Source organism: Nicotiana tomentosiformis, chromosome 2, assembly GCF_000390325.3.
Source record: "Nicotiana tomentosiformis chromosome 2, ASM39032v3, whole genome shotgun sequence".
Taxonomy (NCBI): Eukaryota; Viridiplantae; Streptophyta; class Magnoliopsida; order Solanales; family Solanaceae; genus Nicotiana; species Nicotiana tomentosiformis.
This window is the reverse complement of record NC_090813.1, coordinates 44,299,314-44,312,184: the sequence shown is the minus strand read 5'-3', so window position 1 is coordinate 44,312,184 and position 12,871 is coordinate 44,299,314. Positions and strand designations below refer to the sequence as shown.

General features: G+C 35.6%; 1 protein-coding gene and 1 long non-coding RNA gene across 3 annotated transcripts; one reads left to right on the top strand and one right to left on the bottom strand.

Moving 5' to 3' along the window:
* Positions 1-3,394: 3,394 nt before the first annotated feature.
* On the bottom strand, positions 3,395-12,327 carry LOC104100369 (uncharacterized). 2 transcript variants are annotated; one of them, XM_009607582.4, is made up of 9 exons: positions 11,993-12,324; positions 9,955-10,846; positions 8,931-9,769; positions 8,675-8,836; positions 8,528-8,582; positions 7,991-8,139; positions 6,752-6,838; positions 5,871-5,999; positions 3,395-3,889 (listed from the first exon to the last, which is right to left on the bottom strand). In XM_009607582.4, exons 1-9 carry the CDS (start codon positions 12,068-12,070, stop codon positions 3,752-3,754), a joined length of 2,529 nt encoding a protein of 842 aa, XP_009605877.1. In that variant the 5' UTR covers positions 12,071-12,324; the 3' UTR covers positions 3,395-3,751. The 2 variants fall into 2 exon arrangements, 1 of the variants encoding a protein (XP_009605877.1); XR_001970078.3 differs by having other exon boundaries at positions 3,662-3,889; positions 5,871-6,043; positions 11,993-12,327.
* LOC138906446 (uncharacterized) lies at positions 6,410-6,717 on the top strand. The gene is made up of 2 exons (XR_011413842.1): positions 6,410-6,534; positions 6,594-6,717. It is a non-coding gene; the product is annotated as an uncharacterized lncRNA (long non-coding RNA).
* Positions 12,328-12,871: the final 544 nt, after the last annotated feature.

The window sequence follows — 12,871 nt, the reverse complement described above, 5'->3', positions numbered from 1 at the left end:
ATGATAGCTCTCTGCGACACTGCCATTAAATGTTATATAGGCAGAGAGCGGGGACAAGGGTCCCAATTTATGGTTGTTACTCAGTCAACAACGTTCATTTCAGGCTCTGATTTTCTTTTTTCACAACATATTTTACTAATTTCCGATGTTCTCCAGCTAATTGATGTTCTGTTCTTTCAATATATTTATCTTGTAACTAACCAAATATTCTCTCATAATGACTGAACAAAATAGGCAAATAAAGGATTCATGAATAACTTAGCTCAGCAGCAATTGCGCTTGCATTGATTGAGAGGCACCTACTTTTAATTGAGTAGCAATCACTTTGCTTCGACCAGTTAAAGAGAGCCACTTTCTGATTCTTTCGAAAAAGTTACTACCAGTAATTTCTCTTTGCGTTTCACGCTATTTGTTTAAGGATATTCTTTTATATTTTCGAAAAAGAAAAGGTGTTATTTTAGCTCTCTATGTTTGACTTTCCTGGTTATTGGACAAATTTTGCTTCGAGAAATTGTCTTGATTCAATTGTTAATTCTTCGAGAAACTTACGCTGAATGTTTGTAAAGCTTTCGCCCCTGAACTTAAAAATTAGTCTGCACGAGACAAATGATAGACCTTACCTAGGAAACTATATTCCGACCATAAAATAGTGTTATGACCCGTGACCTAACATATATCAACCAATTAATTTTAGCCCAACTAAATTTTAGACGAATTATCATTACCCCATTCGTTGTTTCACGCTATTTTAACTGGTAAAACCTGACAAAACCCACCATTTGATTTCTTAAGCTTTTAAATATATTTAATACATGAAAATATTTATTGTAGTGTAGTTTATAAATATTTCGTAAGTCTTTTTATAATTTTATCTTTTAACGTATTATTTCAAGCTTTGACTTATAATTTTTGAATGCTCCAATAAGTTTTATAGTCCATAAATGTTAGTAACTCAAATAAATCCTAAACCAAAATCAAATCAATACTAATGATAATAAAAGACATTCAATTCAATTGTACTATAAATGAAAATAGTGTTGAATATCTATTTTTTAGTTTTTTCATGGTTTAGATAAAATGCATAACTTATTTTTCTTTTAGTGTTTAGTCATGTAAATAATAGTACTTATTAGTCGTACTTATTTTAGCAACTTATTAGTAATTTTAAATTATGTTTGTTTTCATTATGGCTTATTAATAATATTTATTTTATGCGTTTTTCTCATCTTTATTGTTGAATATTTTAGTACAATGCCATTAATCATCTCATATTTATATTATTTTATTAAAAACACCTTATATAGTTCTGTCTTACTAGGATTAAAGAAATATTTGGAGCACAAATTCTATGTTTTGTGCTATGAAGACTTTATGGAAAAAAAACCCGAAACAACCCGAAAACCCGAGAAAAACCAAGATTTAAAACCCCGATTTCTATTGGTTTGATTTGGTCTTTAAATTTAATAACCCGATATAATTAGTTTGATTTGGTACTTAAAAAATCCGAACCAACCCGATCTATGTACACCTCTACTTTTTGACATAGCCAATACCTCCCAATATGACACATTATAATTTATAAGTTCAAGTTGTTCAACTCATTAAAAAAAGCTTAAAATATGCATCAATGTTAATTGAGAACATACTATGTTTTAAGAGCATATCAAGGATCGCTTAGAACTGAAAATGTGTAATGAATATTTGGTTGGTCGCTGTGGAAGAATATTGATGTGCTGTGAGAATTCTTACCCCATCCCCCTGAAGCCTCATTGGTCTGGATTAGCATCTTCAATGAGACGTTAGAATCCCAAATATTTTAGTGCATCATTAAAGAACGCATATCAAAGATGTGGAACAATAAAAAATAGGCTACTCTCTACCAAATCAGAGTAGCTGGCTCATTTCTCTACCAAATTGGCAAAGATGCCTTATGATTCGCTATTTTAAGAATTACTGAATTATCTTTTAAGACTATTTTTGTCAATCGTAGGAGAATTGCTCATTGTGATGTTCGCTGTTTTAATCCATTACAAGCCGCCAAGTTGGTATCTTGCCCCTCATACTGTCGAGTAGCGCGTGATTTTATGTAGTGTCAGTCTCATCATTGCTAGCTTACTTCAGACTTTCAGCAATGTTATACTATAAAGTTGCTTACCCAACCCAAGGTTGTTAAAGGCTCGTTTAAGGTGGTTTCAACTCTAGAGCCCAGGTAAAACCACATTCTAACTTTCTCTTAGCTTATATGGCGCCTTAGGTGCCGTTGTTAGTATATGAGATAAGAATAATAATTCCAAAATAAATTTTAGGATTAACTTTATCTCATGTTTGGTTTGAAATATTAGTTAATCCGGAGATAACTTTAACACTAAAATGATGAAATTAATTATCCCATATAAAAGGTGGAATAACTAATCCCCATGGGATATCAAGATATCCCATTATGATATCCCACCATTATACGGAATGACCCCTTGGTGTATGTCCTTAAAGTGCAAAGGCATCCCGATCACCTGTGCTGTCTTTGACGGGGCAGTATTAGGCAATAAGCAGACCTAGTAAAATGATACATTAATTGCTAAATACTCTTATGAATGAATATCTAGTCCTTGGGTTCATTACAAGGAAACTACCTCCAAAAGACATACAATTACATGTTTTTGTCAAATAAGAATTTTAAAATGATTCTCAAACTTGATTGACATGACTTCATACTTTGTATATTTCGCTTTACTATAGTTACTTCAATTCTGTTGTCCAAATAGTTGTTTGAGTTATATGGTTACATTTCCTAACATCACATATTCGTGTAGGTTTTTTTATTCTTTTATTTGCTTAAGCCCACACTTTTGTCACACTGCGCGCCCCAGATTATGACTTTTTCCTCGCTTTCGACTACTCTGGCCTAACCCTGCTTTTCATATAATCATTATGGAAAAACTTTTCTCATCCTTAACCAGGCAAAACTCTAGCACAAACCCACCACACTAATTGCAGATTGAGAAACTTTAATAGTTTGAGAAGCGTAATGATGGTCGCAAAGGTAATAATCTGTGTTCCGCATTTTGATCCCCACAGAAAACTAGAATCCACCGGCTATCTACTAAGTTTAAAAAGATAAGCAAAAGATTAGAGAGATTAAAACAAATAATAACTAAAAAAAACATCTTTGCGGCTCTCTATATCTCCCTTCAGAAAGGGGAAAGAAATGATTTAGGAGGCAAACTTCATATACAACTAAACCTCTGCAATCCGAGATTAAAAGACTAAAAACTATTAAAATCATCTAGGATAACTTTGACCTTTTTATCAAGCGAACGCTACTCTCAATATTTACATTTGAGTAGTTTACTCTTGAAAAAAATATTTGTACATGAAATGCACATCTTCCTCTAGATAACCGTAAAATTTAGACAATTCCATTTACACATCTAATAGTTAAAAACATCTTACTTTTACAAACACCTTGAAGAAACATAAATGCAATCTTAATCCCTCTCCTCCAGAACTGTTTACTAAAATAACTCTGGAAGAGAAAACTGAAAGTCCCAGTAAAACTACACGAATAGAGATGAAGAAAAGAAACAAAGTGGTAAGGGGATCTGGGCAGGTTAGAAGACCTTTAGACAGGAACATAAGGAGATATTAACACTTTACACATCCATTAATGAACAGAAGAAACTGATCCTCAACCAAGGATATTCATTCAACGTAAGGTTAATTTACAAAATAGAACAAGGATAACAATGGTACCTTATAAAGGTGTTCGTCTTGGTTTCCTTTCAGGTGACCATTCAAATTTGCCAAGCCTTCCTTTATTCTGGTTAATGCTATGTATGTACTGCTTGACATACTTACGGTTCATCTCAAACATAAAAGTCATTTCCCGTATCTGTAAAAGTGCAGTATGTTCCATAAATTATAAAACTGTAAGACTCCAACCAGTGAAAATATCATAATAGTGAACAATGCATGATCTCCATTTCCAGGGGTAATATAAAATGAAGATACTGCAGGGCATTTTAGGTATACGCAAGTGTAGCTTAGATGGATTTTCTCATCATTGCCATGACTAAATAATACACTCACCAATTACTCTCTTGACCACCCCCATATCCCCCAACCCCGCCCCCTGCAGAGGCAATCAGGGGAGGGGGCAACAAGTCATAGCACTTAAGAAGAAATTGAAATAAAAGGAAAAATCATGGCATGACAGGAAATACAAAAAACTATCTTTATTGGTTGATTGGGAAACACAACATTAGCAGCCAGGTTAGGCCAAATAAAATTTATCCAGTGGTAGGTGTAGTCTAATATCCACATGAAACCAATAGAAAGCTACCACTTCTCAAATCTATATCTCAACTGCAAAAATATAGTATTTGAACTTTAGGATTGATTTTTCACAAACATAGAAAGAACACCAATGTAAATATCTAGTAAAAAGGTGACAACATAAGTAATCAATAATTTATGAAGAAAACATGACCAAGCTGTTTGCTGGTCTCATACTTAGTGGTGAAGAACTTTGAGCGGACAAGGCCAAGCTTTTTGGCAATATAATGATGGTAAAAACAATCCTTCTTCTACCAATTCAGCTTTGAATTTGGTTAACAATCTTTGTAATGACAAAACGGAAATCCCTAATGCATGGAGTTGTGGATGTTGGTCAAAGCTTGGAAGGAGTGTGGAGCATTTTAGTCAACTTACTTTACAAATAAACATCATCTTAGAATAAAATCAGTGCAGAGAATTCATGTAGCAGATGACACCTAATTTAGGATTGATTGATTGAAACACCATCCTACTGTGGGGAGAAGGTCCAAAATATGTATAAGATTAAAAGGAAAATTTGTATAGTTTTGCTCTAAAGGGAAGATCTAGGAGCCCCCGGGCTCCCGTCTAGTGGTAAGAACACAAGGCGTGATGTGTGAATCAAGCGCAATTCACAATTCAGATCTTGCCACAAATATAAAAAACCGGTATTTAAGGAGAAGGGTAGAGTGGCGGGCCCATTATCCAACAAGTGTGGAACAGTGTGCTGCTGGCCCTGGTGAATTTTTGGGTTTTCATATTAAAAGAAAAAGGAGAAAAGGTCTAATTAACTAGTCATCCTTTCCTTGTTGATTTCTTTTAAGTTTCCCTTTTTAAAAAATCTTTTTCCATTTATGTGTTGCTTTCATCTAGCATTTTTTTTTTATAAGGATTTTGCACTTACGTTGATTACGTACTTCAATATTTTGTTGTCAACGGCTAAAAAAGGTTTTGTTGAATTTTCTTATTTAGAAAAACACTTCTATGTATTTCTGTATCATATACAGATAAATTGGCATTTGGAAAATAAATTAGGGCAATGTATAAAGTATAAGCAGGTCAATTTGGAAATAAAAGATTTAGTACTAATAACCAAATGTTGGATTCTAAAATGGTGGAAAAGATACAGGCCAGGTTGCAACCTACTAACTAACAACCACCAGTAGAGTTCTTTATCTCACTTATCATGTCAGATATGCCAAAGCAACTTAATTTGCTATCTTTTTTTTGTATTAACGTGATCAAGGATGTGTTTTATACATCAACTTTCAGCAAATGCTTTGTAATTTTTCTTTATCATACCTCAACTCATAGTTTAGAAATACCTTGGATGGTTTGAACATCCTTATTTCTTTGACATGAAAAGCAATGTTTTATTTTTCAGTGAACATGTAAAGCAATGTGTAATATTTGTTAGAGAGGATCTCCGACAATTAAGTAAATAAGGAGCAAGAGTCATAGGACGGGAGTACTATCAACCACAAAGCTGAACTTCCAAGACAAACATGTAGGTAACATGCAAGAAAATTTGTCCCTTAAAGGTAAGGAGAGTGACATACCTCTATCACACTACTAGAGCTAAGAGTCAGATACTGCCCAGTATCAACTGACTTGCCATTCACTGCTATTGAGCACCTCCCTAGATTCTTCAGACAGAAAGATCCATCCGATTCCATCTTGATGCTTGCCTAAGTAAGAACACGTGGAGAAATGACCAAAAAAACGCATCCATCTAATGCAAAACAATAAGGATGGCACAACATATAACTATCTGTCCCAGGAAATTTTACTAGCTGACAAAGAAGGCATTCTGAACTAAAGAACCTTAGAAATATTTACCTCCACCAAAATGATATAAACAAAAGGCAATATATTGTCTAGAACTGACTGTTTCATAATATGTCTACGAGACTATGCCACAGAGGATTATTCATCACGATGTCTTCTAGCCTCACCACCCAAGTGCTATTACCTGGTTTTTCCTTAAAAGTAACCCACAATTGTGTTTTAGACATCATCAACCAATCACTGCAACTTCCAGTGCTTGATAACATTGCATAAGTAATTTCTTTATTAAAAGAACATTGCATAGCTGATTAAGCAAGAACCTTGAACATCCTGTGTGTTTAAAGCCACATCACTTTTTATGCTCGTACATTATTACATTAAAAGAATTAAAAAGCGCCAAAAGAATCTCCTTCACTGAAGTTTTAACATCAAGTTGTACCCAAATCAAAAAAAGAAGTTTTAAACATAATAACATCAAGTTGTAACATCAAAAGGCACTCAAAACAAAGTCACAAGAAATCATCATATTGTTTGACATGTCTCCTTTTCATCGAGTACATAAACACAAACTATGTCTCAAGGAGTACTCCAACATCATTCTTAACAAAGAAATAATAGCATAACATAGAAGATGCAAACTAAATAATTCTACCTGACGCCGAGAAATTTTGTTAGCACGGCCTTCTTTTCGTAAATCAATGTCAACCTCAACATCTTCAGTGGATCTTCCAAGTATGACCTACAAAGGCAAGCTCATTTGATCAATAATATGCAGGCTAAATGGGAAAGCTTTACAATAATCAGGGTTTGATTTCCCCTATTAAAGCTGCAAAACCATATAGTGCTGAAACTCCATTAAGAAAGGGCGAAGAGGTCATTTGAAAAGGGCTTAGCCACGATACAATCAAGAGGCAGTTAGAGTAGGAATATACTAAGATGAGATGTCGAATCAATTAGCTGCAAATCCTTGTAAAAGTTTGGACAAAAAAAATGATGAGACTAAATCCAAAAAAATATCTTATTTCTGGATACTAAACAGAGACTTAAAGCACACTGCACTTGATCTTAGCCAAGAGGCCAAGAAAGGTATTACATTGTCCAAGGCAAGAATCAGGCAGTAGCTGCAGAATCCATGTCAGTAATATAAATGCCTGATGAAAGACAAGGCACTCTAAGGAAAGTACACAAGTGAGAAAGAAAATCACATTTTTTTCTTAAGATACGGACTCTTTCAAGAATTATTAATGGTTTTATAATTTTTACTCATAACGTCATAACCCGAGACTAGACTATTCTATTTAATCTCAACGAGAATAGGGTATTAAAGCAATTTCATATTTTGTAATAATTTTTTCCAGGAAATCCAGTCAGCGGTCTCCAGCCAAGTTTCCTAGTTACACTACATTTCTTTATTGTTTACTGGTGTTACAAGTAGGAACAAGAAATTTATCCCTATAAATTATATGTATTCTTTCAGTTTTTTTTTTTTGGGATAAGATAAATGTATTCTTTCAGTTTATTGGTGGAACAAAATTCATTGAATGAAACTTATGTAGCTTCGTTGGTGCATATGTGACCTAGGGAAACATTTTCTGCTTCGTATTAAATGGAACAAGAAGATGCCCCAAAGGGAAGCAATTACAAGGCCACATGAAAAAAGTCTGAAAATCAGTCTATACTACTAAAACTAAAACTTCAAAGGAACAGCCGCATAGAAAATAGAAATCATAGATGTGGAAGAGCATTGCCCAGCAGAAAGAATACAAATAAAGAAAGAGGGAGAGACAGAGAGAAGACGAAAGCTGCTAGACTAAAGGAGACTGTTGAATGCTATAAATATAATCATTCAATTAAATAACAAATGATGCAGGTCACAATCTGAGATATCTACCTTGGTCTTCCGAATATAGTGCCTCAGATGACGTCCATATAGGATAGCAAAGGCCCCTCGAGGTGTCATTTCTCTTCGCGAACAAGAACGAGCACACTGTTCCAACCTGATGGTAGTCCTTTTAAAGTCTTCCGCCTGATACTTTGGCTCTGAATATCACATAACCCAACAGTTCAAAGTCATAATAATCTACATCATATAGCATAATAATAGGCATTTTATTTTTCACTATGATGTAAAAACAGTAGCTTCACTATATAACACACCCATTAGCTGTTGGGGCAATCAGGAATTTCTTACTACATCAATTAAAACAGTAGATAGTCACACACCTGCAAATGTATGGATGACTAAATATGGATGTTATCTTTGTATAAGACTATAAGTTCGGCACATCAATCATGAGAAGAAGAATAAACAGATGTAAAAGTGATACCACAGAGTAAGGAACATTCAAGTCTTAAAAGTTGCTTCACATGATTTATCTCCAGTAAAAGCTACAAATGAACACAATCCATTCAATTTCAAATAACTCACCTTGCCTAGTTGTATACGGGTCTTGATCTTGTGGATCTAAGTCCATATCTAGTATCTGAATATTGAAATCCCAAGATCAAAAGGTTATATCTACTTTGGTAACTCTATAGATGAGATTAGCTTAAAAAAGAAAAGTACAAGAATTACCAAAGCTTCAACATCAGAAAAATAAGGTACATCATCATCGCTCTGAGGTTCCTCCAGTTCTGATGTTGAAGGGTTAATTGCTGACTCTATAGCAGCCGCTCTGACAGAGCTTGATTCGCCAAATTGTGGCATCTTGATGAAAGTAGCAGAAGTGTCCCCCACCTGCCACCAACAAATAAGCAGCTCTATAGGTTTCATACGGAAATGCTAAGTAGTTCAAGGAAGAAAGTATAGATAATATTTCAAGTTTTGATACCCCTCTAACTCTAACAATATCCTCCTCTCGCACATCATCTTTAGATACTTCTGCATTTGCAGGCAATGATCTGCTTTGACCTGCGACTCCAGCACCCTTCTTGCCATCACCAGGAAGCGCCGGCAAAGCAGTAGTACCAGACACCTTTACACGGGCAGTACTATCGACGGATGGCTGCACCGGGCGTGTTTCTCCAAAGATGTTTGGTGCAACCTTATTAGTCCATGCAAAAGACTTGACGGAATCTTTTCCACGAGTGAAGGAGTTAACTCTTTGTTCATTTTTATTACTAGCCGATGACAGGTCCATGGAACTTTGACCAATTGTTTGAGTTGCAGTAGAAGCAAATGATGTAGAAGGGTGGATAAGCAAGAAGATATCGTCATTACAAGGAATTTCTGTATCCTCAGTGTTCAGTGTACAATGCATATTCCCATCAGTAAGCTGTCTTATATCAGGATTTAATGATGATTCGGATGACAAATTAACTTCACAATCAGCTCTTACATCTTGACTAAGCAGGGAGGAAGTGTTCACTTCTGATCCTAAAGGATTGAAATCATCAGGAACTGCAACATTTGCATTCGAATCATTAACTACTTCAGATTCATGGTCGTCTGAACCACCTGCTGGAATATCGCTAGGAGAATCTGGAAGGAGCTTAAGATTAGCTTTAGACAAGTTGTCCGGTGAATCCTTCCCATCCACTTCCATCAAGAGGATGTCATCCTCATTTGAAAGGTTCAAGAGTGAATCTGGGAGATCCGTGAATTCACCATCTGAGGTAGCTGATGAATCAATAAAATCAGTGCTACCAGTCCTGACCCCCATCATTGCTCCTGCAAAGACAAAACTATACATACATGAACACTTATCATAACTATCGCCATCACAAGGATAAGACCTTGTTAACGGCTTATAACATATCTCCAACGCTAATCCTGCTACATTTTCCATTGTGTTCTAAAGAGGGAGAATGACTGAACAGATGGAAACTCCAGTGTATGAAATGAAGAGTTCTGACCTGATTCAGGGGAGTGGGAATGCTGTCTGCTTCCGAATCCACAAGGACCCCTACAGATATTTTGATGGTTGTCACTTCTTGAATGAAAGGTGGACAACTGTTTTCCTTCAGGACTACCAAAGATCTTTCTCTCGGGAGATAACTGTGATAGGCAGGGCCGCTTAACACCTGAGCACTTTTCAAAGTCAATGGAATTGTCTTTAAGAGCATCATGAATTTCTCTGTCTTCCATATCAGGCTGAAAAGAATTCCTCCTCTCTTCTCTTAATGATGAAGCGGAAAACTCTTCCAAAAACCTACTTTCTCTTAGAATTCCATCTGGACTATTATTGTCTACTGAAATTGAACACCTACTGTTATAGGCTATACGGGAATTAGCAATGGCAGAAGTGACAGGCATGTCTCCAAGTGCTTCTGGGAAAGCATTGCGCAAGATATCCAGATCTGATTCTTGAAGCCCAAGGTCATCTGAGATACAATTCCCAAGCATACAGTTCCCATCACGAGACTGAGCATCAATTCTGACATGCTGCCTAAAATCAGTTCCATGTCCATTGCATTCGTGTAGATTTGGCTCATCCAGAAAGCCTAGATCGGTGGAGTTGAAAAATTCACTTCGAAATTTCTTCCGCATCGTATAGTATTGTTTACGAATGCTGTCCACTTTCCTCTTTCCAACAACATCTTTGCTTCCTTTAAAATTATCAGATTTATTAAACTTTGACAATGGATTGATCCCTGAAAGTTCAAGCTCAACCATGCGAGCAGAAGCTGGAGCTGCAACATCAGAATCATACAGAAGAGAACGCCAACGGTCTTGCAGCTCTTGCAACGTGAATCTGCGGGAAAATCGCACTGCCCCTCTAGCAAGGGCTTCTAAGGATGCACCAGCCTGCCAGTATATGCAAGGAAAAATGAGCAAGTTTATTTAAAAATAAAACAACTGAGTAAGACTTGGCTATGAAGCAGCTAGATTTGGAGTGCTGATAAAAAAAAAGATGTGGAGTATTATCCCAAGCAACAGTAGACGGTGGAAAGAGACGGACAAGTACTTCAAGAGAAAATAACTGAAGCATTTCTATCCTCATCAATGTGAGCCAAGGTAAAGTAAGAAACATATTAACTTTGTAAGATGCAAAAACAAAAGTATTCTTTTGATAGGTAATAAGCATTTCATAAATTCTTGCACTAAGCCGGTGCATGAGGCACAACTATGCAAACACAAAAATATAGTATTAAGAAATGGACCTCGGGCCTAACTCAACCCCAAAAGCTAGATCATGAGGAAAGGATTGCCCAAGACCATATAAGGAGACCACAATCCATTTCCCTCACCAATGGGGACACATAACTTATAGAAAGCAGATTCGGTTCAGGGAAAGACAACTAAAGAAATTCCACAGCTACAGGCCTTCAGTTCACAGGTTGAAAAAATGTCAATTCCTAGTAAAACAGTGAAGAGGGACAGTGAGACTCAAAGGTTATGGTCAAATCGAAGAACTGGAGTACCTAATAGCAATCATTGTTTAGCTATTAATAATAACTGATGCATTAGTGTCTTTCGGGACATTGACTAAGAAAAGACGTACATTACCTGATGTATAAATAAATATAAAAGAAGAACTAGATCATTTTTATCCTAAAAACATCCCACAGTTTCAATCTGATCGAAGCTAAAACTTCATCACGTAATATGCAACTACCTGAGCAACAAACATGTAAAATTGGCTGAATCTCTAGCATCATTTGTTAAACGCAGTATTCTCGTATTTAACCCCAATTTAACGAAAATTTGAAGAGTGTGATTTTTTCATGTACCTAGCATTTCCAGCAAATTAGCTACCTTAAAATCTAACTCTCCATGGCTTAGCCTTTCTATATCATCGCTATCAAGTCAAATTTCCAATGTTAAAGTTGACTGAACTGATTTAATAGCACATATATGCCTAATGAAAGACAATAGGTGTGAAAATACATAAAAGAATGATCACAAATTAATGCGAAAGTAGATAAGATCGAGTCGAAGATAAAGTGTAACCTCGACGGCGTTCTTCAAGAGGAGGTCATCTTCGGGAATCCACGAAACGGGAACTGGAGCAGCACTTGCCATCTCCATCTTGTAAACCCTAAAATTCAGCTTGATTCCAGAATTAGGAGAGCTACTATTATCATTCTCAATTCTGGTTTGAGGGATTTCGGAAAGTGGATTGTGGAATATTGAACTCACAGTGATGGTTCGGAATCGGAACTGAGATTTTGGAAATGTTTTTATAGCTTTTTTGTTGTGAGAGCGATGTCACGACGCGGGTAACGTGCTCCACGGAATCCAGATTTTTCTTTTCTCCGTTTCCGTAATACTTTAACGTCCCTCTTTTTCTCCTTTTTCAATTTTCGAATCCCTCGTACATAATGATTTTGAGGGCTTAGTTTAAAGTAAAATGGTTTGTAATAAGTTACTAACAACAAGTTGGTATTTTGGCTGTTTACTGGGTGTTTTTTGGCAAGCTTGCAAGTTTATTTGAGCATCTTTGGGATTATTTATGCTTCGAAATGTGTAAGTTAATAAATCAAAATCAGTTAAAATAATAGGTTGGTCACCTTCAATTTATGATTTTACCACTTTTAAGTTGACCAAATATTTTACAGTATCATTTTCCCTAATATTTTTTATAACACTAAACATGCAATCCAAATAAAAATTCTAACTCACTCTCTCCATTCAATTTTCTTCATTATTCTTATGTGAAAAGTATATTTGCCAATGTACTATTTGAAATTGTTCAATTTCGCTTATTACACTATCGGCCTATTCATACTATTGATGTTAGTATTTTTTTTTGGGGGTCACTAACGACGCCTCAACATGAAATGCGTGAAATTCACGTATTCAAATTCTTCGAGAAGAAAAGTTTAAATT

Bases quoted from the DNA above. Each gene is read 5' to 3' on its own strand.
- LOC104100369 (XM_009607582.4), bottom strand. From the start codon at position 12,070: ATGGAGATGGCAAGTGCTGCTCCAGTTCCCGTTTCGTGGATTCCCGAA. The intron at 9,770-9,954 runs GTCAGAACTCTT...TTGTCTTTGCAG, and splicing joins TTCCCACTCCCCTGAATCAG to GAGCAATGATGGGGGTCAGG. The intron at 6,839-7,990 runs GTAGATATCTCA...TTGCCTTTGTAG, and splicing joins ACTATATTCGGAAGACCAAG to GTCATACTTGGAAGATCCAC.